Genomic DNA, 25,913 nt, shown 5'->3' on the forward strand with positions numbered 1-25,913 from the left:
CCGTACTCGAGTCAAGGAGGGCTGAAATAGAACCAGGAAACTTGTAGAGTGTGTGAGACCTCTCGAGATTATGTATGACCCTGGAAATTTAGTGTTTTGTTTCAAAATGGTGGTGACTCGTCACAGAGCAGGAGGTTCAGGGTTTGGATCAGGTTCAGGGTCTAGATCAGGTTCAGGTTCAGGTTCAGGTTCAGGTTCAGGTTCGGGTGCAGGTTCAGAGCCGGTTGATGACGGGCTACGCGAGTTCATCGCATCTGAGATTACGAGAGGCATCCTTGAGGTGACCCCGGTGATTTTCGGGTTGATCAAGGAAGGGATCATTGAGTTGATGGAGGATTTTCTGAGGGAATTACGGAGTGACATGGCATCTGGCCAATCAGGGACGCGCACACTCTCCTTCAAGGATTTCAATGGATGTGGTGCGTCAGACTTTCACGGGGTGAAGGACCCCATTGTGGCCAGGAGATGGATTGCAGACATCGAGTCTGCACGGTTGACGAGCTTCTGCCCTGATGGGGTTGAAGGTCCGGTATGCTGCAGGATGTTTGAGAGATAGAGCTAGAGATTGGTGGGAGGCGGTCAGTGATTCGTTGGGAGCCCCAACCATTGAGACTATGACCTGGTCGGACTTTGTGACCAGGTTTAGGGATGAGTTTGTGTCGGCCGTGGAGCTTCAGCAGCTGGCCAGGGAGTTTCTTGATATGAGGCAGACTACTGAGACGGTGACGGAGATTACCGCCAAGTTCAGAGAGAGAGCCTTACTGGTGCGTCAGTACGCAGGGGATGAGGAGATGAGGAAGACCCGGTACCACGACATGTTGAGGGCTGACATCCAGAAACATGTCAGCTACTCGGCATGCCGACTTTGGATGACATGATTGTGAGGGCGAGGGAGAGGGAGATTGATATAGAGCACATCAGGAAGAGGAAAGCAGAGACTGGGCAGGTTACTGGGGTTTCAGGGAAGAAACCCAAGGGCTTCGACTCTAGGTCGAAGGGCCAGCAGGGTCGGGGCCGCTGTGGGAAATGCAGCAAGTCACATGAGGGAGTTTGCCGAGCTGGGGGATCGGGCTGCTATAAGTGCGGCAAGACTGGGCACTTTAACAGGGATTGTACTGCCCCTACCCCCACCTTTCAGACATCATACCTAATTTGCTTCCATTGCAATCAGAAGGGCCATAAAAAGGCCAACTGCCCGAGATTGGTACCAGCAGCGCCAGTGGTGGCGCCAGCTCTAGCGACCCTGCGGATCACGGATGGCCGACCGGGAAAGACAGATGCTCTAGTGGTGAGGAGCCGAGCCTTCCAGCTGACTGCCGAGGAGGCACGTGTCGCACCGGATGTGGTGACGGGTATGAGTTCTTCTCCCTACCTCTTATTACATGTCAGTTATGATATCTATGTTTTATGTTTATGTATTTTGTTTAGGATCGTTCCATGTAAACGGTATACCAGTACATGTGTTATTCGACTCGGGGGCTACCCGATTATTTGTATCTCTTGAACTTAGCAAGAGGTTTTCCGAGTCTTCGGGCATATTGGATTGTCCTTTAGAGGTCGAGATTGATGACGACCGATCTGTACGGGCATCGGAGGTCTACAGAGATTGTGTTCTGAGGATGTATGTGTTGGGTTTTATGTACTCTAACATTCCTACGGTGCACATACAACCGTAATGCTTTGGATCTAAGTTTTCTCTAATTATACATGTAACATTGGTTTCCAAAGCATGAAACCTAAACTAGCATACAAAATTTAACATATGAATCATAAAACAAGTTAGAAAGTCACCTCTTGATGTAGCTAGTAAGACTTTGGCCTTGCGAGAACTTAGCACCCCAAGTGTTGTGCCTGAAACAAGTCACAAACACCAATAAACAACTAAATGAATATGAGAGAGAGGCTAAGGAGACTAAAAACCGATTTCTCTTCTTGGAATGCAAGTAGTGGTCGATTTTAGGGCTTAGCACAACATATATATATATATATATATATATATATATATATATATATATATATATATATATATATATATATATATATATATGTAGAATATCAAAGGTCATGTGTAACCCTAATCCATACATATTAGCCCATGATCCATCCATTTGATTTGGATAAATACTTCATGGATTAACCCATAAGCCCATCACAAATCAAACCATGGATCATTAGCCCAACTCATATGTATCAATTTAATTAGTCTCTTTTGATCACTAAATTAATTCTAAATTAATTCTTGATCAATAGTAATTAAATAATATGATTCCTCAATTAATATATTATACTTATAATATATTAATAAATCATAAATAATCTCTTACTCGTATATCCATCTATCAAATTTTTCAGGTGAAGGCAACCCGAAATGGACCATGCTACTATCGGGTCAAGTACATACCAATTATAGTTATGGGCTTAGACACCTAATCCAACAGTATGACGAGCGGTACCTCGTGGATTTGGTTCTCATTCCTTTGCGCGGGAACAAGGTCATCATCGACATGGATTAGTTGAGCCCTAATGGGGCGGTGATCGACGGTGCACAGCAGCTGGTGCGTGTCAGGACCCCAAGTAGGGAAGAGTTGGTGATTAAGGGGGAGAGGCCGCAACGAGGACCAACTTTGTGCTCAGCGGCGAGGGTTAGGCGCTACCTTCAACAGGGTTGCGCAGGGTATGTCGCCTATGTTATGGATACCCGGGAGGCGGGTGAGGCGACCGTGAGCGATGTGCCAGTTGTGCGAGACTTCCCGGACGTATTTCCAGAGGAGTTGTCTGGGATACATCCGGAGAGACAGGTGGAGTTCAGGATCAGCCTAGTCCCTGGTGCGCCTCCGATAGCCAAGGCACCATGTCGGTTGGCTCCTCCCGAGATGCAGGAGTTGTCTACATAGCTGCAGGAGCTGTTAGACAAGGGGTTCATTAGGCCGAGCAGTTCGCCTTAGAGAGCCCCGATCCTGTTTGTGAAGAAGAAGGACGGGTCGCATCAGATGTGTATAGACTACCGGGAGCTGAACAAGGTAACGGTGAAGAACCGTTACCCACTCCCGATGATTAATGATCTCTTCAACCAGCTACAGAGGGTATATTATTTTTCCAAGATAGATTTGCGTTCAGGCTACCACCAGATGTGAGTCAGAGATGAGGATGTACAGAAGACTGCTTTCCGGACTCACTATGGCCACTATGAGTTCGTGGTGATCCCCTTTGGGCTCACCAATACCCCTGCCGCGTTCATTGACCTCATGAACCGCGTATGCAGACCGATGCTAGATCGGTCTGTGATCGTCTTTATTGATGACATATTGGTTTACTCCAAGACGCAGGAGCAGTATGAGTTAGAAGGTAATCATCTTTGTTGCTTTGTTCATATGTAGACAATTTCTTTATTTATATATATATTTGACAATTTAGTTCACATATTGTCATTGTCACCAACTATAGCAGGTGACAATGGTAATATGTGAACATATTAATAAGTTAAATAGTTAAATGTGTACAAAAAAAAAGTTGCCTAAATGTGAACAAAACGAAAAGTTAATTATCTTAATAAATCATTTTCCTCACTTTTAATAGCGATTTTGTTTTTCGTATTTGTTTGTATTATTTTTTTTAAATGTTATTTTTAAAATATCCATAATTTCTTAAATATTAATTAAATATTGATCAATTCTAAACTTTATTTTTTAAATTAATAAATATGTTTTTGTTTTGTGAAATATTTTATATAGCCTCTTATAATTTTTTTTCTTTTTTTAAGCATATACAATATTTTAAAAGTAAATAGTATCTAACAATAAAATTTAATAACTTAAATATGTAACAATAAGAATGGATGGTATTTTAAAAAAATAACAAGAAAATATTACTTAGCAAATAAAAAAACAAAAAAAACTTATATAATGTAAATGTTTTAAAATTATTACAACTTTGTAATACTTTTTAATTAGAAGTTTATAAACTTTTAATTTTTTTAATATAACGTTTTAAACATATAAAAAAATATTAAATTGTCATACAAAATCTATGAAACACTTTAAAATTGTTGTAAAAGAAAGTTAAAAAATCAATGTATAAAAGTTATAAAAAAATTATATGAAAATGTAAAAAAAATTTAAAAAGTTAAAAACTTGTAAGAAAATTTTAAAACATTTATAAAATATTTGATTTAAAAGCATTTGTATTAAAATTATATAAAAGCATAAAAAAAAGTTATTAAAAAATATAAGCAAAGTTTAAAACATTGTATTAGAAAAACCTATAGGAAAAAATATCATAAAAATGTTGTAAGAAATTATAAAAAATCTTAAGAAATTTATAAAAAAAATTGTTCACATTTTGACAACTTTCTTTTTTTGTACACATTTGACCATTTAACTTGTTAAATGTGTTCACATATTACCATTGTCACCTACTAGCAGGTGACAATGGTAATATGTGAACAAATTTAACAAGTTAAATGCTCAAATGTGTACAAAAAAATGAAGTTACCTAAACGTGAACAATAAGAAAAGTTAATTACCCTAACAGGCCATTTTCCCTGAAACTAAATCAAATTTAAATTGATGTAAATTCCTAAAAAAGGTTCTTTTGCAAAATAACCAATAAGTGCGTGATATGGTATTTTGGACATTTTCTATGGGTCATCCACGTGGTGTACCCAATCCGATACTTTGGTCTTTTTATGTATATACAATTTAAGAAAATTTGTTCATAGGGAAGAGATGGCAATTTTGTGGGTAAGTTATATTTAAATTATGTTATTTTAAGTATTATTGATTTAAATATAATTCGTGTTTTGGTCAAAAATTGATCAAGTATAGTTCGACCAAATTGTATGGGAGGTTGTGGTGTTAATGTAATGTATGTGACATCCCCAAAATCATGGCCAGAAAAGACCGTTTTAATTTATGCTTTTAAAATAATTTCAGAGTAAATCCATTGATTTAAAAGAGCTGCGGAATTTGTTCCCAAAACAAAATATGATAAAATAACGTTTACCAAAGCATTTCATCAAGAGATGCATTTTCATTATATAACAATATTCGGGATGTCATGTTCCGATAAACAGACCAAAAGCATAAACAACAAAAGATAGACCATACAACAGTTACATATAACAACTGGTCTAATATCAAAAGATCTTGATAAGTAATCCAACTTATGCTCTCGCGCCACTACCTGTAATACAACAAAACTGAGTGGGTCAGGCTTGGGAGCCTGGTGAGCATATAGGGTTTTCAACCCACAATAAATAATTATATTTAATTTCACCAACCAATAATAACCCGATTACCCATTCCCGTTATCCTCACTTTACGTCCCTAAAACAACATCTATCTCAAGGGACCTAATCTAGGATTTTTCATCGGGACGGACATAACTGCAAGGGGTTTCCTCAACAATAGATGTCCTAAAGGTAACCATGAGGGGGATAGAGTACACCGGTGAACACATCGTTCACAACACATATAGGTTATGAGCCTGCTAGCGTTCCACAAGACTGTCTAGAAAGTGTCTGTGGTCATTATCCATACTCCGCTGGATAACTAGATCAACAACAACAACATCGAGGCCTCTCATCTGTTTATCACACATCAACTATCTACCCATGTTCTACCCAACATATTAGTAGATAAAAATATATATTTATATACATAGTTTAAAACCTGTATAGCATTCTCATTCAATACATATTCCAAACAACAGATGAGACACATACACATAACACGTATTTCATAGAGAATAAATCATATTTATGAGATAGAAGAAAGTGAATATACATTCACACATATAAACATATACACATAACACATATTTCGTATCAAATACTTCAAATTATGTGTTAGAAGAAAGTAACTACACACTCACTTGATCAGAAGATGATCGGACAGCACTACGGCTTGTAGAAGTAGTATTCTCCGGTAGATCTGGAAGATCTTCACAAAAATTGGCTTCTCGCTGGCAGAGCTTCGGCTCGGGAATTGCACTTCTCGGGATCTTCGGGGCTTCGGGACTTGCTTCGGGTCTCGGGATGATACCGGGGCTTCGGGGGGTTAAAATAGGGCTTAGAGAGGGTATCGGGAGTGAGAGAGTAAGGGAGGAGCAACCAAAATCGGCTGACCCTTGATTTCTATTTATAGGGCCATTTTTCAGCTCTCACGTCGTGAATTTTAAGTTCTCATGTCGTGAACTTAGTCGTCACTGCATGCGTCATCATAGGTTGCGTCTGACAGGCTCTGAAAGGTCAAATCACTGATTTCACGTCGTGAATACTGTATTCACGTCGTGAACTCTGACACAGTATCGGGGTTCGCACCCCGAACTTCAGAAATTCATAACTTTCGCATACGAGCTCCGTTTTCGACGTTCTTTATATCCACGCGTAGGTGAGATTATGCTCTAAAACTCTCGTTTAGACTCCGTTGGCTAATTTTGACTTAAATTTAATATATTATTAATATATTATGTTTAGTAGGTCGGGACAGGAAAACTCCGTTCGAAATTCATAACTTCTTCGTCTGACGTCCGTTTTCGTCTGTCTTTTTACCGTTGGACTACTATCGATGAGATCTTCAATTCTCATTTAGAAAGTTTTGGCTAAATATCACTCGATCTCAATCTCGAGTTTCGGGCTGCATACTGCTAAGTTGAAACTTAGAAAAATCGTAACTTCCTCATACGAAGTTAGATTTGGGCATTCTTTTTATGCACGCTCTCGGTTTAACGTATTCTACGACTTTCGTTTAGATCTCTAAGGCTAGATAACGCTCTATCGTAAATTCATATTTTACATCATTCAGCGTCGTGCCGGTTCTGTCGCGAAACTTCGACAGGTCATAACTTCTTCGTTATAACTCGGATTTCAGCATTCTATATATATTCGGAAACCTCGTCACGACCACTACGTCTTCATGTATCAATATTGGGTTTATCTAACATTTCATTTTGACGCTTAGTTTTATCCTTAATTCATTTAAGTCACACAGTTAAGCACAAAACACATAATACTCAAATAATACATCTTTATTATTTCAAGACGGGTTACAAAGGTTAACCTAGACTATCACATCATCATTAATGACGAGCCCAAAAACACAGGCGTTACAATGTAAGTATCAAATGGTAATCAAAGTGAGATAAGTGAGTTACAAGGAAAGTCTTTGATCCTTTGTGGTATCTCCAACATAAAACCTTGGGAGGTGATAATGATCACCTGCCTTGATGTATTTTATTGATTTTAAACTGAGATTACAAAGATTATAAGTGTAATATGAGTACAAGAGTAATGTTAGGGCTAATCGTACGATGTTGTATGCTAGATACATGCGTTATTTATAGTCTAGTGTAGGTAACAAGAAGTCCGACAAATTCTGGGATCCTCCGGAATCAGCATATGAACGTTATTTGACTTGGTATTCCAGTTCTTTTGCCTAGTTGAGATAACTTTCCGTTGAGATTTGTTCTTGTGTTAACTAGCTCTGTACATGTGAGAAAAATAAAGAAAATATAGCCGTTACAATTGTTAAAAATATTAGTGGTAATAGTCAGGATCCTGGGGTATGTTTAAGGATCCTAAGGTTTTAGAAATTTTTTGAGGATCCTGAATATGAGTTAAGGATCCTGCCCATAACAATTGCCCCCAAATTATACCTGCGAAATATTGAGGTTAGTTTTCCCATATTTAAAGGTACAATTTAAAAATAATAAATGAAAGAGATAAAAGATTTGAATTTTAAACCCTAATCGGATAGGGTTTATCCGCCCAATGTTAGTCATCATGCAGTCAAATCGTGCCCTCTTTATTATGTCATTAGGTTAAATAGGATAATCCTCTCAACTCCTTTTACCTTTCCCAATACGTCTTTGGCCACCTTCATAGGTAATTTCTTCCCCTTTTTTTCTTTTGTTCTCTTCTTTTCTCCGATCATGGGCAAGAAGGTGACCCGTTCTCGCGCCAACATTACTGCTCCTCCATAGAATGACTTTGTCGATCAGGGGATTCTGGCCCATGCTGAGGTCTGCATCTTCAATGACGAGGACATGCAGTCCTTTAAGGCCCATGGGGCTTTTCCCTCCGATGCGATCTTTAGGTCCTTTGATCCTTCTATTCAGCCTGATTTCATTTCTCCTTCTTGGGTATGCTTACCTGAATATCCTTTTTCTTTGGGCTTCAAATATCCTTTTTCGTGTATTGTTTCTGATTTCTTTCAAGCCACCAAGCTTTCCTATATCCAAGCAATTCCCATTATTTGGAGGATTTTGTAATGGATCGAGCGAATGAATCATTCCCACAATCTAGACATCGGTCTTACTGAGTTAGCTTTTGTTTATGATCTCTCTACTTTTGGTAGTTCTCATTTTCTGTTTAGGGTTAAAACAAACAAATCCCCTCTTATCTTGAAAACCAAACACAATGATGGAGCCTGGCAGAAAATTTTCTTTTTTATGAGGCGAGACTCTATCAATGGTGGGGATCTCTTGCCTAAAGCTTGGGTTGAAAAGGGTAGGATCTTATTTATTGATCTTGAGGATCCAAGGATTTACGTTTCCTATTTTGTTCATTTTGATGCAGGTTACAAGTTTGGTGAAGCTTTCCCTGCTATTGAGGATACCGAGGATAAGGTGAGGCGTCTTCTTGCTTTACCCGCAGACGCCATATCATTCAAGCTTGAGTCTCCTAGTCTTCAAGAAGGTTCGTCTACAACAACTTCGATAGCCACTGGCAAGGATCATTCTTAGTGATTTTATCTATTCTATCTTTAGGATCCTAATTTTATGGGGATCCTTCTTATTGTATAGGATCCAAAAACACTCGTTCTAGCGCTTGATTCGTCTTGTGCGAACTTGAAGATAACATGTATAGTGGTATGCTCATGGTGAAGAAGGAAAAGGTCCCTCCTTCTCTTCCTCCTAAGAAGACTTAGCCTCGACCTCACTATGAAGACCTCGACATCTCGCAAGAGGAAACCATCTGACGTCTAGGATCTTGAGAATCTTGGAACAGAAGAGGTTTTAAAGAAGCTGATTTCCTTATCCCAATCCGTGAATATTCCTGTGTTCAGTTCCATTCAGTTCTATTATCTATTTGCCATTGTTCCTCTCAGGTTGTTGATCATGTCTCTCGCTTTGATGATGATCTAAAAGCCAGGCTCACTCAAACAGAGTATGCTTTGAGGGAGTAGGAGGGAGTCAATAAGGAGCTCCTGCAGAGATTGGAGAAGCTGTCTAGAGAGAAAGTTAAAAAGCAAAAAGGATCATGTGGTTGAGATGGATGACGTGATTGTTGAAGTGAGGATGAGTGTTGTTGTTGATGTCTGGGAGGCAAAAATTAAGCTTACGGAGGATCTTGAGAATGCAGGATCCTGGGAATGTAGCAGAATGGCATGAGGCCCTGAGCAAATTTCTATGGACTGCCCGAAGAAAAATGAAGCAGCAAGACCGAATGCGCCACCGAAGCCAAAGGCAAGAGCATTCCAGATGATCCTTAATGAAGCAAGTGACAATGCAAGGGATTAGGAGTAAGGATCTATAAAGTAGCTATATAAATAGTATCATGTTGTGTATCCTAATATAAAAGGCATAGTATAGGGTGAACTTGAATATCTATGTAATCGTTTCAAGAAATAATATAAACATTAGTTATGTTATCTGATGTGTTAAATAACTATGTGAAATTCTTGTATGGTGACTTGGAGAACTGAGAGGAAATACTTGGGATGATCGTGAGTAGGTGTGAAAGGTAGTAGAGGCCTATACTACCGGAAGCACACGACTCGCACTTGGACCAGGGAAAGTCACAAGGTTACCAAGGCGCTAGTAATTGATTCCGTTTTGTTCATGTGTGTCGTTACCATCGTTTCGGTAATGGCTAAGAAGATGATTGTTATTCCGAACCTAGTATTCATATCAAATCGATTCCGACTAGGAAAAGTATTGTACGTGGTTCAGAGAACCAAGTTCGATGTAGCATCCAACTTAAACCAAAAGATTGAAGTATTGTGGTCGCCGTTAAAGTAATAAGCTTGTAGCTATAAGTGCTACATGCTACAATGTGATTATATCACATTAGAACATGAAGGAAGGTATCTTCCATTCTGTAATTTGACTCTAAAAGACCTGAGTCTAAGCATTGCATCAAACGACGAGAGGTCATTCGAACATGACCCATCGGTCTGTTACGATAATTGAAGTAAAGAACTTATCTTAAGTTAAGTTTGTTTAAGAAGGACAGGAGTCTCCCGTAAGGATCGAGTTTGTAACTTGAAGGTTACGATTGAAAGTCCAACATAGTACGAAGAGCAGATGCAAGATTGAGCACCGCCAACAGTCAAGAACTCTAAGAGATGCTCATTTGAAAGGACAAAAGAGTGACGATTATTACCTAGGATGAAAATATAACATATGGATTCATTATACAAGCCTTATTTTGTTGATGATTCCAAGACGTAATCATCCTAAGGAGGAGATAATTGTAACGCCCGCAGATTCGGGCTAGTCAATTTAGAGATAATAAGCGTTAAAAATAACTTTTTGATAAAATATTATTTGTGATAAATAATCTTAACCAAAGTTATAGTATATTTCACAAGGATTTCGTACATATAAAGAATGCTGAAATCCGACTTATAACGAAGAAGTTATGACCCGTCGAAGTTTTGCGATTAAACTGGCACGGCTCCGCGTATCATAAAATGTAAATTTTTGACAAAATACTTTTAGCCTTAGAGATCTAAACAAAAGTCATAGTAGACGTTAAACCGAGAGCGTGCATATAGAGAACATCCAAATCTGACTTTGTTAGAGGAAGTTATGATTTTTCTAAGATTCAGTGTAGCAGTATACAACTCGGAAATTGAATTTTAGATCGATCTATTATTAGCCAACACAACCTAAACGAGAATTGAAAATCTTCTTAATAGGAGCTCAATGATATAAAGACAGTCGAAAAAGGACGTCGGATGACAAAGTTATGAATTTTTAACGGACTTTAACTGTCTAAGTCTGTTAAAATATAACTTTAAAAATAAATTCAAAATTAGCCGATGGAGTCTAAATGAAAGTTGTAGACCACGTCGATACCTACGCGTGGATATAAATAACGTCAAAAACGGAGCTCATATGCAAAAGTTACGGATTTTAAAAGATAATTAATTTTCGAATTAACCCTGTAGTGACACGTGGCAAGATCCAGGCCACACCTTCTTCCCCACGACTTAGCACCTGATCGTGACACGTAGCACGCGTACGTCCAGTTATTGTTGAACGCTCAACGTAATGCTGGAGTACGCCCGGCGTACGTAGCACCTTCCAGCCTATAAATAGATGACGTTTTTCACTCTTTTCTTCACATTTCTTCAACCAACTCTCTCCCAAACACCCCCAAAGCCTCTAAGATTTTATCTAGCACCTCCTAGGTGTTATTAGCAAAGCCCAGAGCACCGGAAAGCCCCGAGAAGAAGAGCTTTTGGCTCATAAGTTTTGTCCGCGCAGAGTCCGGTTTCTCGCTAAACCATATGTAAGTTAAGTTATACTTACTGTACTTTAAGTATAACTTATGTTTATGTTCATTATCGTTATTATGAACCTATAAACAAGATTTATCAGTGATTCCAAATCGTTATACTGATTGATCTACTTACGGGGATAATGTCTAGGTTGGATTTACTACCGATTTAGTGAGGTGTTTAAAGTGGGATTTCCAAATAGTATACTTCGTATACCAAACGGACCCTACCTCCAATATGATCATACATGGTTGTTCCTTACTTGATAGATCTTGAACTAGACTTTTAGATAATGATGAATCTAGACTAATAATTATTTGCAATAAATAATAGACTGAAACTTAGTGATAATGATACTAGGTTTCATCAAAGGAAAAGACAATTTCTAGAAGCGAAGCGCTGTCTGAATTTTGAGTCATCACTTTAACAAGTGAGTGCATAGTTACTTTCATCTTACACATAGATATGAAGTATTTAATATTAAGACATGTTATATGTGCTTATTATATGTGTTCCTGATATTTATGCTAGATGAACGATTTATACATGTTGTACTTGATTTAAACTGTATATGTATTTTTATATCTATAAATATATTGGGTAAAGATGGGTAGATGAAAGATGATACGGATGATGAGAGATGAAAGATGATATAGATGTTGAGAGGTGAAAGATGATGAGAAGCCTTGACTTTAACGATGATCCAGTCATCTAGTAGAGTATAGATGACAACCATAGACGATTCTAGAAAGTAATATGGAACGCTAGCAGACTCGCAACCTGTAGGTGTTTTTGAACCATGTGTTCACCATATGTACTCTAAAAAACCTTGGCAGTTGTGCCTTATAAATGAACCTTGGCAGTTGTGCCTAATAGATAACATTGCCAATTGTGCCTAATAGATAACATCGGCAGCTATGGACTTAGTGCCTGTTAGATAAACCCTGGAAGCGATGGACTTTGTGCTTATTCTTTAGGACAATCCTTAGGAATGAATAAATGAAGAATAGATGATTCTTAGGGAAGATCCTTAAGAATAAAGAAGATAATAGGGATGGGAAATTGGGTTAATTGTTTGATTATTAAACATAATAATTATATTATTGTTGGTTGAAAACCCTATGTACTCACCAGGTTTCCCAACCCGACCCACTCAGTTTATTGTATCATACGTGGCTATATGAAAGATATATTCTGCTGAGAGATTCAAGGAGTATTAGGTCACTAGTTTAATTACTGTAAGGTTTGTAATATTTCATTATGCTTATATTTCTGTATTGACGATGACATCTCAATGTTTTAATATAAATAAAATACATTTCTTCAAAAATGTTTTGATAATATCATTATCATGTTTTTCTAGGAACAAATTCCGCAATATTATTCTTCAAAAAAAGATATTCTGATTTTTAAATAAGCATAAACAAATCGGTCTTTTCTGACTGTGAAATTGGGAATATCACATTTATGACTTCTAGGTGGCATTTAAGTGTATAAATATTCATTTTGGGTCCTTTCCTCTCATTTTGATTAAAGCTGAATGGAGGAGACTTTGACTCTTTGAGGGTAAAAAATTTCAACCAAGCCTATTTATTGAATGATTAATCAATGTGTTAACAAGTGTTAATCACATTTATTCAACATCAAGGTGATGAATTTTCTCTTTGAAAGGTGTTGTAGAACTTGTGTAGAATTAAAACTTGTTATTGCAACTATTGATGTTGGAAAACTGAAAGTTGTATATTGTTGAAGTTAAGGATTGATATACACTTACAATTTCCTTTTAATGGTTATATAAAGTAAGTTACGTCTCATATTCTAAAGATGATAAAATTAGGATAATTGAGGTTTTTTGAAAAATTATATTGATGATCATACATCATCACACCTTGTGGTAAATGATCTTGATATGTAATTTATGGTGTATTGGCTTGAAAATTAGCTTATGAAATGTATGGATGTGATAGATCCATAATAGCTCTTAAAGGACTTGAAAGTTGAAACCCTAGGTTGAGTGAGGAAATTTATATCTTTTAAAATGATGCTATTGTTGTTAAGGATGCTAATTGAAGTTGTTAATGTTATGATTGATTTGAGCTTGCACATAAGAATGATACTAGTTAAGGGGCACTTGGTTAAGTGTTAATCAAGGTGTTATATTGATAATTAGTATCTTGAATTTGTACTTAACATGTTTGGATACTCTTAAGAGAGCTTAAGGATGTGAACATTATCCAACCTTATCTCAAGGTAACTCTATTCAATTATTATGTGAAACCATGTATACCCTAAAAAGGGAAGAACCTATTATATATATTTATCATGTAATTGGTAGTAATTCACTTATAGTAAGTTGATGGAGAATGGGTATGGTATCCTCTAGATTGATACCTTCGTTTATAAGGGTTAGAGCTTAAAAGGGTATTATTTCGAGTGTTATGTTTGGTACTGAGATGATGGAGTTATGCATTCTATGCTCATTAAAGCGCTCAAGTAGATTCATAAAATACTAATGTACTACATGTTAATATTAATTAATAATTGGTATATTCTTTTTTTCCGCCAAACTCCTAGAATAAGATTATGTTGGATACGGTGCGTCATTGGATGATTGGTCTGTTGGGCTGCTTGATGTGGTTGCTTCCATTGGGTCTATGATGTTCTTAAGGTTTCTAGTCCAATGCCTTTAAGGTTTGTATTTTTACGCTTTTCTTAATTTTACAATTACTTAATAAAAAAATTACAAACAAAAAGTTAAACTATCTATTAAAATAAATAAATTTAATCGAAAAATAACCGTCACAATTCAAGAAACCAAAACGAAGTCCAATTTGGCAAAAACAAATAACGAACGAAAAAAAAAGATATCTTTTGCCATGAACTTAGTGATTAATTAAAGAGAAATTTACAAATTTAACCAAAACCGTTAATTACTTTGTAAAAAATAGCCAAAAAAAACTCATATTACAAAAATAACCATCAAAATCGCAGATCGATTAAGCCCATCTGCGATTTCACCAAGTCATCTGCGAACATACAAGTCGCTAAAGCACATTCGTGCTTTAGCGACTTGTACGTTCACAGATGGACTAGTCCATCTGTGATTTCACTTCCCATCTGTGATTTCATCTTTTTCTTCGTTCACAGATGGACTAGAACATACAAGTCGCTAAACCTATAAAAGAAAGATTGACATCTTGCTCTTCGTTCTGCCCCACATCACCAACTCCAAGCCAACAAAGACAAACATAAATACATCCACACATCAAAAGGAAAAGTATTCTATTCTTCTCTCTAGGCAAATTTCTAAGCTAAGTTTCAAATTTTGTATTTTAATATTATATAAAATTCTAATTTTATGATGTAATAGTTACATTATTAACTTAATTTATGAATTGTAAAATTTTCAATTTCTAATTTACATTTACTTGTTAGATTAGATACCTAATTTCATGTAGTTTGTGATGCTTGATCAATTATAACAGATTTTTCTCCAAGGATTCTACAACAAAATAACACCCTCCAATACAATATCATTTTCATCACCAGTAGCCGATATTGGTATTTCTATTTCATTTTTTCAACCTACTTCTAATTTCACGCCTACTAATACATTGATTTGGATAATCTTTTTTTCGGATTGTTCCAAAAAAATCACGATTCTTGAGTTATAATGGTGATCATAGAGATGAAAAGAGTCATATTTATATTATATTTTGGGTGACATACAAGGAGAAAGTGGCATGGGGTATAGAATCAATCAACTTATAATAACTCCAGATGCTTGCTTGTTGTATTAAATAAGTAAAAGATAAGTTTTGTGAGCAAATGACATTTACAAGCTACTCCTTCCTACCAAAACATGCTATTGCTAATTGCTATACCACCAAATACGCTTCTCTTGTACAAGTCAGTTGATCACAAAGAATCTATTATATTATACCACACCTGTTATACATCCAAAACCCACCATTAGCAATCAATACTATCAACTATTTTTACATAAAAATTTCAAAAAAAAAAAAAACAAAACTCACCAAATGAGGGTCTGGAAGTGCTCTCTACCTTGTACCTAGTGTTCTTCTAAAGGTCAAAAATTGTGAAGGAGAAAAAAAAAACAATCAAAAAGTGGTATTTGTTTCAATTGAAATTGAAATTGAAATTTTCAAACCACTTTCTTTTTTATGTTTATCTCTCTTCTTCAGAGTCTGATTCAATTGATAAATACAATCTTGGTCTTACAGAACGCTTTTGCTTAGGAAACGAGAAAGGGTTATCAGATCTTTCTCTTTTGCTACTTCCATTCATTCCAGTAAGCAAAGAAGCTGTAAACAAAATCCATCACATTAAAAAAAAACATATATTATAAATATTTTATACATATATCTAAAAACAAACAATACCCGTATCCGCCAGCGAATCCAAACCACCATCTCCACGCGGCGGTTGCAGACCGGAGTTCAACCCGTTCGCGGCGCTACTTTCAAAATTCACCCCACTGCCGCCAACTCCACCGCCACCACCACCACCACCGCCACCGCTGCCGAGGCTGAGAGAAATCCAATCGTCACCCTGCAAACCATTTGACACAGACGGCGGATCGCGTAACTCCGCCTGCTCCGCCGCCACGTCAGCTTGTCTCGTCGGAAGAAAGAGCTGAAGCGACGGATCATCGTGTCCATACGCTAACGGGTTATCAACCAAACCATCGTTTATGTCGAGGGTATTTTGGTAAATTGAGGATTCGGGAAGTAAAGGAACAGAACCCATGGGGTCCATTTGGTTTTCATCTGAACCAAATAACTGAAAGCTAGGCCCCACTTGACTAGTGGAAGGTAATGACCAAAAGGGTACCCCGAAATCATCTTCATTGGTGTTAAAAAGCCCAAGACATGAACTCCCACCAGGTATAAGACTCGGATCATCTGGATTTGGAAGAGGGGTAGAAAAGGAAACTCCGTTGTTTTTGTTTTTATAAACCGGTTCAGGTTCAGGTTCAGTCTCTTCTTCTGAATCACTGAGAACAATAACGTCTGTGAAAGACGGATTGAAATTGAATCCGTAGTTTGGTGAAAGGGATCCGTTGGTGGTGGAATGACCAAAATGCCCTCCTCCTCCAGTGGACTGATTAATACTAGGATCTTCACTGTTTCTACCGTTTCCAGTAGCGCTACTGCTCATGGGAATACCAGAGTGGATAATACCATTTAAGTTTTCGGGTTGTTTATTCCCTGAAGAAAGAGAAAGTGGATTTTCTGGTTTACTGACTTCCCAAATTCCGTTTCGGTTTTTTTTAATCCCGAGTTTTAGACTTGTATGACCTTCTGAAACGCCTTCTTGTTTGACTTGTTTTAAAGCTTCTGGTTTTGGTTTTGGTTTTGGTTTGGATTCTGCTTCCATTGGAATACAGAGAGTTCCATCGGGTGAATGCCATTGTGAAAGTTCCCCTAAATTTTTTATATCTTTTTCTGCCTTTACACGCCAACATCCATCTGGTTTCACTTCAACTTCTGTCACGTCTTCTCCACAGTTCCTCATCTTTATCAAAAAATTAAAAAATAATTAAGAAAAAATATCGAAAAGGAGAAAAAAGATATATCGAAATGATACTCTCTCTACCTTGGTTGTGATACGAGTGAAATATGGATCAATAATTACATTCTCCAAGGAGTAGTTCTTGAGACAAATGGGGCATTGCCACTATATAAACGAGAGTGAAAACGATTATATAATAATAAAATAAAAAATAATAACTAATGTTTGTATATAATATATATAATGTTTGCCTTTCGTGAACGTTGATTCATTTGTACAAATACATCAAGATCAAAGCAGCCCATGTGAGCACAAGGTTTGAATCTTCCAGCAATTTTCATTCTTGAACCACTCATCTGTAGCGTGCATGACATGTCAGATAATGTTGATGGATTTTATATAATTATAAAATTAAAAAAAAAAAAAAGATAAAAGAAAAAAAAAATTACTTACTGGGCAGCGGAGATTAACGGGTATAGAATCGGCAACAACCTCCAAATCACTGTTGCTGTCTGCGTTTTCTGCAGCGGGCCCACCGCCAACACAGCGACAAACGCGTGCAACCGCGTCTTCAAATCTCTCACCATCAGATTCTTTGGGAATCATATTCATAATCTTTTTTGGTACAAACAATAACAATATTACAATTTACAAATTAAATAAATATATATATTCATGTATTATATGTTGAAAAAGACGATTTTGCCCTCTCACCTGTTGAACTGTGCGGCGTTTCATGATTCTGACACCCAAACAGAAGACTCGAGCATCAACGCCTGTCAAGGAAATTTTGTTGCTTCCATCACGGGTGTATGGCATGATCTGAAGAAAAGAAAAAACTTATTAATATAAAAAAAAATTAAAAATATAGAAAATAGAAAATTGATTAAAACTTACAAGTGGGCCATCATCACGTCCATTGGCTCCAAGAAGTTGGGAGCCAGGTCTATTGAGAGCTCGCACAGGCATACCTAAAAGCACACAATGAACATTGTAAGTCAAATAATAATAATAATTTATAAAGTAAATATAATCATACCATTGATTTGTAAATCTGCATATTGTGGCCATTGCATCCGAAAAGAAACCTTGTCATTCAAAAGCATACACCAAGCCTATATTTTGTGATCATCACCATGTTATTAACATTCTTTTTTTGCTGTAATTAATTAAACATCAAAATTCAAACCTGAAGTTCAAACTCAGGTTTTGCCAACAAATCCCGGTCAGCTTTTGTAAGCTGAAAAGTTTTTTCAACACTCTGTACTGGATTTGTACTGAAAATTTTATTTAAATCAGTGTCTGATATCTATAAGAGCATGCAAAACTATATAAAATAAAAAAAGATAATATAGAGTTAAAAGGTTATAGACTAACCCATCTGTAGGGACATTTGCAATACTCAGCTTCACAGGATATAAAGGATGTCCCATGGTTACCCAGAATCTGCATATAAAGTTTTTAAAAAATTAAACCAAGTTTTAAACAGAAGATGAATTATTTTATATAGTTTGTATACATTACAAGGAATTTAAGAAAAAAAATATATAATTTTATAGAGTAAACTTACGGATCTGCACGTCCAAGTCTACAGATTTCACAATAGAAAACTGGAGGAGGAGGTGGTAGAATACCCTCCATTGGCTTTTCAGGAATAATAACACAAGCAATATGTTGCCACACGTTGCATTTTTTATCTTCACACTGAGATGAAAAGTGAAAAATTTCAAGATTATTAGCATATAGAGATTCTTGTGTTAGAAAAGAAAGAAATACTGAAACATTAATGGATGTATCTCATGTAAAATCATGGATAGTTATAACAAAGTGTAATAAGTAATAACCAATTAACCATAAACAACTTCAAGGGGCTTTATCTAACAATATGAGAACTAAGGGTTATTTACTTAAATCTAAAGCAAGAGTCAAGAACAGAGACATGTGGGCAATAAAAACATATAAAGGAGAAGGGATAGGCTGATAAAAAGTAAAAACCTTTATCATTGAATCTGCTTGCAGTGAAGTTCCACATGGACATCGAACTTTTTCACTCTGATAACTATCTTCAACTTCCTCCTTGAATGTTGTGTTATTATTATTAATGGTGACGTCTGAAACACCCTGACCTTTTGATGCCAATTCAGTTGCCCCTGGGATCTGCAGCTTTCTGGGGACAAAAGAGTAATTATGTGTCAAGATAAACTGAAGGCTACAGGAATTGTATGTATAAAATATAACATTTTTATATAACTAAATATGAAAAAGATAAACACCTGTACATGTCATCAACTAGTTTTGCCACTTCTTCTTTCCTAACGACACTTTTCTTAGCCCATATCCCAGAAACTGCTCCAAATCGCATTGTAATGCAATGTTGGTTAGGTTAAAAAACACAAAGTATTTATAATAATGAAGAAAAGAAGCAAGTGACTACAGGAACACCAATACATGATAAATAAATATTTGATAGAGGAAGTACCATTTACCTCTGTCATCTGATATAATAGCTAATATCCGGTCAGCAAGATCCTAGAAGCAATAAAAAGAATTTAAGAATGAAGAATTTTGTTTCCTTGTAACTTATAAGAAGCCAACTGAATATTGAAGAAGATATAAATTATGAAAATGCACTAGTTGAACACTGAACCTGTTTCTTTCCCTGTTTGGAAAGCCCAAGTTGAGTAAGAATATCTTTAAGCTCTTTTATACGAAAATGTGTCAATTTTTCCTATAAAACAACAACAAGTTAACAAAAAGATATTTGCACCATTCAAAGTTTTCTCATAAATCCATAATCTTCACCATCTACAAAGTTGACACTAATTGTAAAACAACAGGAACAACCACAGAGAACACCCATTGACATTGAAACCAGAAAAACCTAAATAACCATTAGGAACAGACATAATTGAAACAATACCTTACAACTCGTTACCAAATCCATCTTTATCTGAATAAATAGATTGCACCTAATCAATCAGCAGCAATCAAACCGATAAAAACAGCTCATCTCCTTCCCCAAAATCGACGACCGATCTAATGGAAAATGTTCAAACAGAAGACGCAATTAAACACCTTGCAAACGTATTAGAAAACAAACAATTCCAGAATAACAAGATCAAAAGTGTTCCATTCCACCTACAATCGAAAAGAGATTAGGGCGACTTACATGATGAATAAAGTTAGGGCACGAATGGAAACGATGATCGGAGAAATCGGAGGTTTTCAGAGTATTCGGTGAACTCGGAACCTTACGCCGCCGACTTCACTTTTCTCTCTCACCGATTTCCCTGTTTTGATTGATAATCGAGGTCGGAAAATTAAATCGATAATCCTTAGTCCAATTACAAAGTTGAACGGACGTGTAGGCCCTTGTGCAATCCGATTAAGTTCATGCAACCAAATCCGGGTTTGGATTCTCTGTTCCTTACGTGTATTTTAATATTCCTGGGTCCTATTCCGTGTTCGTGTACTTTACTGTACATTCATCTCTTTCATAGAAATTGGGTTAGGCTAACCGAGTTCACCGCCACCCACCGGAAAAGTGGTGTCACCTTGCGTTACATCAGCTTCATCATCAATCAACTTCACCTTAAAAATGGTCACCACTAACAATATTTATTTTTTATTTATTTTTATTTTTTGTAACATTTATATTAAATAAAAAACATAATTTATAACATACATAAATTTTTTTTTAACATTATATTAAATAAAAAACAAAATTTATAACATACTTAGTTTTTTTTTATTTTTTTTTATTGTCGTAACATTGTAATAAATAAAAAAATATTAATTCTTAACACAAATAAGTTGTTTGAAAACACGAAAAAATAAAACCACATTTCATTAATTAAAAACATATATTTAAAACCTAAATTACTAAAACAAACATAAAACATAACAAATCAAACATTACACTACTTAATTAAAAAATAAAAAACACATAAAACATAAAACCCATAGATAATTACTACTCGTCGTCGTCACCGACTTCATCACCCTCACCCGCCTCGTCGTCACCTTCTGCATTTGTCTCGTCATAATCGTCCTCATCCTCTTTGTCTTCATCGTTATATCCCCCTTCTGGTTGTCTCCCTCATATGTGCTCGGTCAAATCGTGACGTAGATTGTGATGTGTTTCACGATTTTGAATTTCCAAAACTCTAGAGAAGTATGTCGGGCTGCCAACTTGTATCACTGCAGGTGGATTAAGTATATCGTTCTCATTATATGAACATATAGCCCCGCCCTCTTCTTCTATTATCATGTTATGTAAAATAACACAAGCAGTCAACACCGTTGTTAGTTTTTCCCTATCCCATGTTCGTGTCGGATGCTTGATTATATGCCACCTTTGCTTTAGGACTCCAAACGCTCGTTCCACGTCCTTCCGTGCAGATTCCTATGCTAACTTGAACAATTTTCTTTTTTCATTGGCTGGAAACGAATACGACTTGACAAATGTAGCATACTCTGGATATATCTCATCACCTAGGTAATACTCATACTTATATTCAGTTCCATTCACTACATATGACATGTCTGGTGCTTTACCCTACAAAATATTGTTAAATAACGGAGACGCTTGAAGCACATTCAGGTCATTGTTGGACCCCGCCATACCAAAGAATGCATGCCAAAACCATAGGTCATGTGATACAACCGCCTCCAATATAACAGTCGGGACCCCATGATCTCCTCGCGTGAATTGACCACGCCACGCATTGGGACAATTTTCCCACTCCCAATGTGTACAATCAGTACTACCAAGCATCCCTGGAAAACCATGTTTAGCTTGATGCGCGGCATACAACTGTTCGACATCACTTTTAGTCGAATGTCGCAAGTATATGTCATGGTAAAGCTCAATAACATACTCACAGAAAAGATATGTACACTCTCGACCCGTCCTCTCAGACATTTTCAGATACTCATCTGATGCGTCTGCGGTTATTGATGGGTTTGAGCCATAAGAACTTTCCTGTGTGCACATGCAAACCCTAATGCTTGGATCTAGGTTTCACTAACTGTACATGCAATCATCCAAGACTTATAAACCCTAGATCTAATGGTATAATTCGAAATTATAAGAAACAAATCAGATCTAGAATATTACCTCTTGTTTGCTTGCTTGATTCTTCTTGTCTTTGATGCTTAGAGTCACAGGTGTCACTCCTCTAATGGCTTACAAACACCAACTAGCAAGAGGGCAATATGAGAGAGGGTGAGGACTTATGATTTTCGGCTCTAGGGTTTCCAAGAGAACAAGTGGCCGAAAATCATATCCCAAGGGTCCTATTTACACTGTGAGCAGTTAGGGTTTCAGTTAAAACCCTAATAGACAACTTAATCACCAAGCAGCCCATGGAACCTTCTGGAATACAGGCCATGGACGAAAATATGATGGGCTCCCATCATAATTTCGTTCACCCCTTTAAACCATTAGGTTTCCCAGCCCAAAATACAACTATCACACATTTGACAGTTTAAGCCCCTTTATTCAATTAATCTCTTTTAGTCACCAAATTAATTCTCAATTAATTTATGACTAATATTAATTAAATAATATGATTATTCCTTTAATATATTATTCTCATAATATCTTCTCTCTCTCCATAAATTACCCTATCAAGTTGCTATGGTGAAGGCAACCCAAAAGGACCATGCACAACCGGGTCAAGTACTTACCAAATATAGTTATGGGCTTAGACACTAATCCAACAGTCTCCCACTTGGATAAGTCTAGTAACTACAAATGCAAGCACTATCTGATTAGCAATCGTAGCTCTCAAAGACGTTGTCGAACTCTGATCTTATCAGTAACCTATCCTTTAGATAAGGGATCATATAATCCTCTGTTCTAGATATCGTGTGGACAAATACATGGAACATAGTCATACTTATTGTCCAGCAGTTAGTTTCTCGATCTCAGATTCATTTGACATAGAACTTAATTGAACACGTTAATTCAGTCCTGACCGGGCCCGACACATAAGTCAAATCAAATCATCGAGGGGCCCTGATATCGCTTTTACCCTCTTAGGATAAAAGGAACAGATAAACTTCGACTTATATGCATTTACTATCCACTAATCAAATCATACACAACAATGCGTTTTATAACATCAAGTTACTGATGCGTTTACGCATTATCAATGCACAACCAATTAGCAAACAATAAACCATATATCTAGGTTTTAAGACCATATGATATTATCGTCTTGCGATCACTCGTGATGAATTCCATGAAGTGATTCCAGCAAGCGTGGGTTTATTACAATGCTCAAAACTTGTTCATAAGCACTCATGAACGTTGTAGCAACCTTTTGCTATGTCTAATACACTTTAGACAATCTACACACCAATTCATGACAGTCTTCATTCATACCTACTTCCAACATATGAATGACTGTGGACGGTTTGAATAATCTCATTACTCAGGAAGTCAAAACATGCAAAATGAAACAATAGGTAAACAATCAACATAAGACAGTAACTTTACTCATAAATAATACTCATTTATTTAATCATCAAATGTTAATTACATTTATCTATTACACGTTTCTAAGCTATCTAATCTAAACTAATATCGTCCTTCAGCCTTATGCTCCTAGCGTGCTGCAAGTGCTTAACCCTACTCAACCCCTTCGTAAGGGGATCTGCTGGGTTATCTAATCTAAACTACGAGACGTCCTTCTTTCACCCGATGTCGAATAAAGTGATATTTTCTGTCGATATGTCGAGATCTACCATGATCCATTGGTTCCTTGGTTCCTTGGTCAAGGCAACCGCTCCTTCATTATCACAAAAAATTTCCATAGGCTCTTGTATGGTCGGCACAACTCCAAGGTCTCCGATGAAGTTCTTCAACCATATCGCCTCCTTTGACGCTTCGCTCGTCGCTATATACTCTGATTCGCACGTTGAATCAGCTACGGTCTCCTGTTTGGAACTTTTCCAAGTCACTGCACCTCCATTAAGGGTAAAGACCCAGCCCGACTGCGAACGGTAGTTGTCCCTGTCGGTCTGAAAACTGGCGTCACTATACCCTCGCACTTTTAAGTCATCACTCCCACCGAGGATTAGAAACCATTCCTTGGTCCTCCGAAGGTACTTAAGAATATTCTTGACTGCTGTCCAATGCGCTTTGCCAGGGTTCCCTTGATATCTGTTGACCATGCTCAAATCGAAGGCCACATCAGGGCGAGTACAAGTCATAGCATACATGATCGAGCCAACTGCGGAAGCGTAAGGTACTCGGCTCATCTCTGCTATCTCGACTTCAGTACTCGGACTCTGAGTCTTACTAAACTTGGCATTACTTTGGATTGGTAACTCCCCTTTCTTTGAGTTCTCCATACTAAAACGTTTTAGTACCTTATCCAAGTAAGTATTCTGACTAAGTCCTATTAGTCTCTTACTTCTGTTTCTCACTATCCTTATTCCCAGAATATAGGCAGCCTCTCCGAGGTCCTTCATAGCGAAGCACTTCCCGAGCCAGGACTTAACTTCCTGCAGTGTCGGGATGTCGTTTCCTATGAGTAGTATGTCATCGACATACAATATGAGGAAGCTTACTATACTCCCACTGGATTTGACATATACACATGATTCATCTTCGCTTCGCAGAAAACCAAACATTTTGACCTTCTCATCAAAACAAAGATTCCATCTGCGAGACGCTTGCTTAAGTCCATAAATGGGCTTCTCAAGCTTACACACTCTATTGGGATGCTTCTCATTGACAAAACCCTCTGGCTTAGCCATGTAAACATCCTCAGCCAACTTCCCATTAAGGAAAGCGGTTTTGACATCCATTTGCCATATTTCATAGTCATGAAATGCAGCAATGGCCAGCATCACCCTGATAGACTTTATCTTCGCAACTGGTGAGAAGGTTTCATCGTAGTCAACTCCAGGATTTTGAGTGAAACCCTTCGCAACTAATCGCACCTTATAAATGTGCACATTTCCATCCACGTCGATCTTCTTTTTGAAGATCCACTTGCACCCGACCGTCTTACGACCTGGTACATTGTCAACCAAATTCCAAACTTGGTTGTCATACATGGACTGAATCTCGCTGTCCATAGCCTCTTTCCATTTCGCAGACTCCGGGCCTGCCATGGCTTCCTTATAGTTGTTAGGTTCGTCCAGATTGACTAGTGTACTATCACTAATGAACGTATCCCCTTGTGTAGTAATATGAAAACCATAAAACTGGGGTGGAACACTAACCCTTTCGGAACGTCTAAGAGGTAAGGACTCGTTAATTGGTTCAACCGGAGTTTCCTCCTCGGGTTGAGCGCCAGTGTTAGAGGTTCCTTCATCGCTCGACTCTTGATGCTCTTCAAGATCTATTTGCCTCCCACTGTCTCCTTGGCTTATGAGTTATCGCTCTCGGAAAACCTTTCTCCTCGCAACGAAGACAACATTGTCACTCGGTCTATAGAAGAGATATCCAAAGGATTTCTGCGGGTAGCCGATGAAAATATATCGCTCACTACGAGGTTCGAGCTTGTTGTGAGTCTCTCGTCTTATGAAAGCCTCGCAACCCCAAACCTTGATATGTGCCAACGAGGGAGCTTTCCCTGTCCACATCTTGTGAGGTGTTTTGGCAACCTTCTTCGTAGGGACTAAGTTAAGGATATGGGCGGCAGTCTCTAAGGCATACCTTCAGAATGAGATAGGTAGTGAAGCACGACTCATCATGGAACGAACCATGTCTAGCAAGGTTCGATTACGCCTCTCAGCTACACTATTCAATTGTGGTGTCCTAGGTGGCGTCAATTGCGAAACTATTCCGCATTCCTTGAGATAGTCGTGGAATTCAAGACTTAGGTACTCTCCACCTCGATCAGATCGAAG

General features: G+C 37.3%; 1 protein-coding gene across 2 annotated transcripts; it reads right to left on the reverse strand.

Moving 5' to 3' along the window:
- Nucleotides 1–15,258: 15,258 nt before the first annotated feature.
- Nucleotides 15,259–20,479, reverse strand: LOC145119379 (E3 SUMO-protein ligase SIZ1-like). 2 transcript variants are annotated; one of them, XM_079055024.1, is made up of 18 exons: nt 20,212–20,479; nt 19,963–20,078; nt 19,690–19,770; nt 19,529–19,571; nt 19,316–19,388; nt 19,038–19,209; nt 18,613–18,746; nt 18,420–18,488; nt 18,232–18,319; nt 18,082–18,157; nt 17,940–18,013; nt 17,757–17,864; nt 17,496–17,657; nt 17,294–17,398; nt 17,127–17,207; nt 15,911–17,045; nt 15,545–15,832; nt 15,259–15,455 (listed from the first exon to the last, which is right to left on the reverse strand). In XM_079055024.1, the coding sequence occupies exons 2-17, from the start codon at nt 19,984–19,986 to the stop codon at nt 15,696–15,698; spliced, it is 2,562 nt and encodes an 853-aa protein (XP_078911150.1). In that variant the 5' UTR covers nt 19,987–20,078; nt 20,212–20,479; the 3' UTR covers nt 15,259–15,455; nt 15,545–15,695. The 2 variants fall into 2 exon arrangements, with proteins under 2 accessions (XP_078911150.1, XP_078911151.1); XM_079055025.1 differs by lacking the exons at nt 19,963–20,078; nt 20,212–20,479 and having other exon boundaries at nt 19,522–19,571; nt 19,690–19,771.
- Between the last annotated feature and the right edge of the window lie 5,434 nt (nt 20,480–25,913).

Source organism: Lactuca virosa, chromosome 6 (genome assembly GCF_052849685.1).
Source record: "Lactuca virosa cultivar CGN04683 chromosome 6, Lactuca_virosa_CGN04683_v6, whole genome shotgun sequence".
Lineage (NCBI taxonomy): Eukaryota > Viridiplantae > Streptophyta > Magnoliopsida > Asterales > Asteraceae > Lactuca > Lactuca virosa.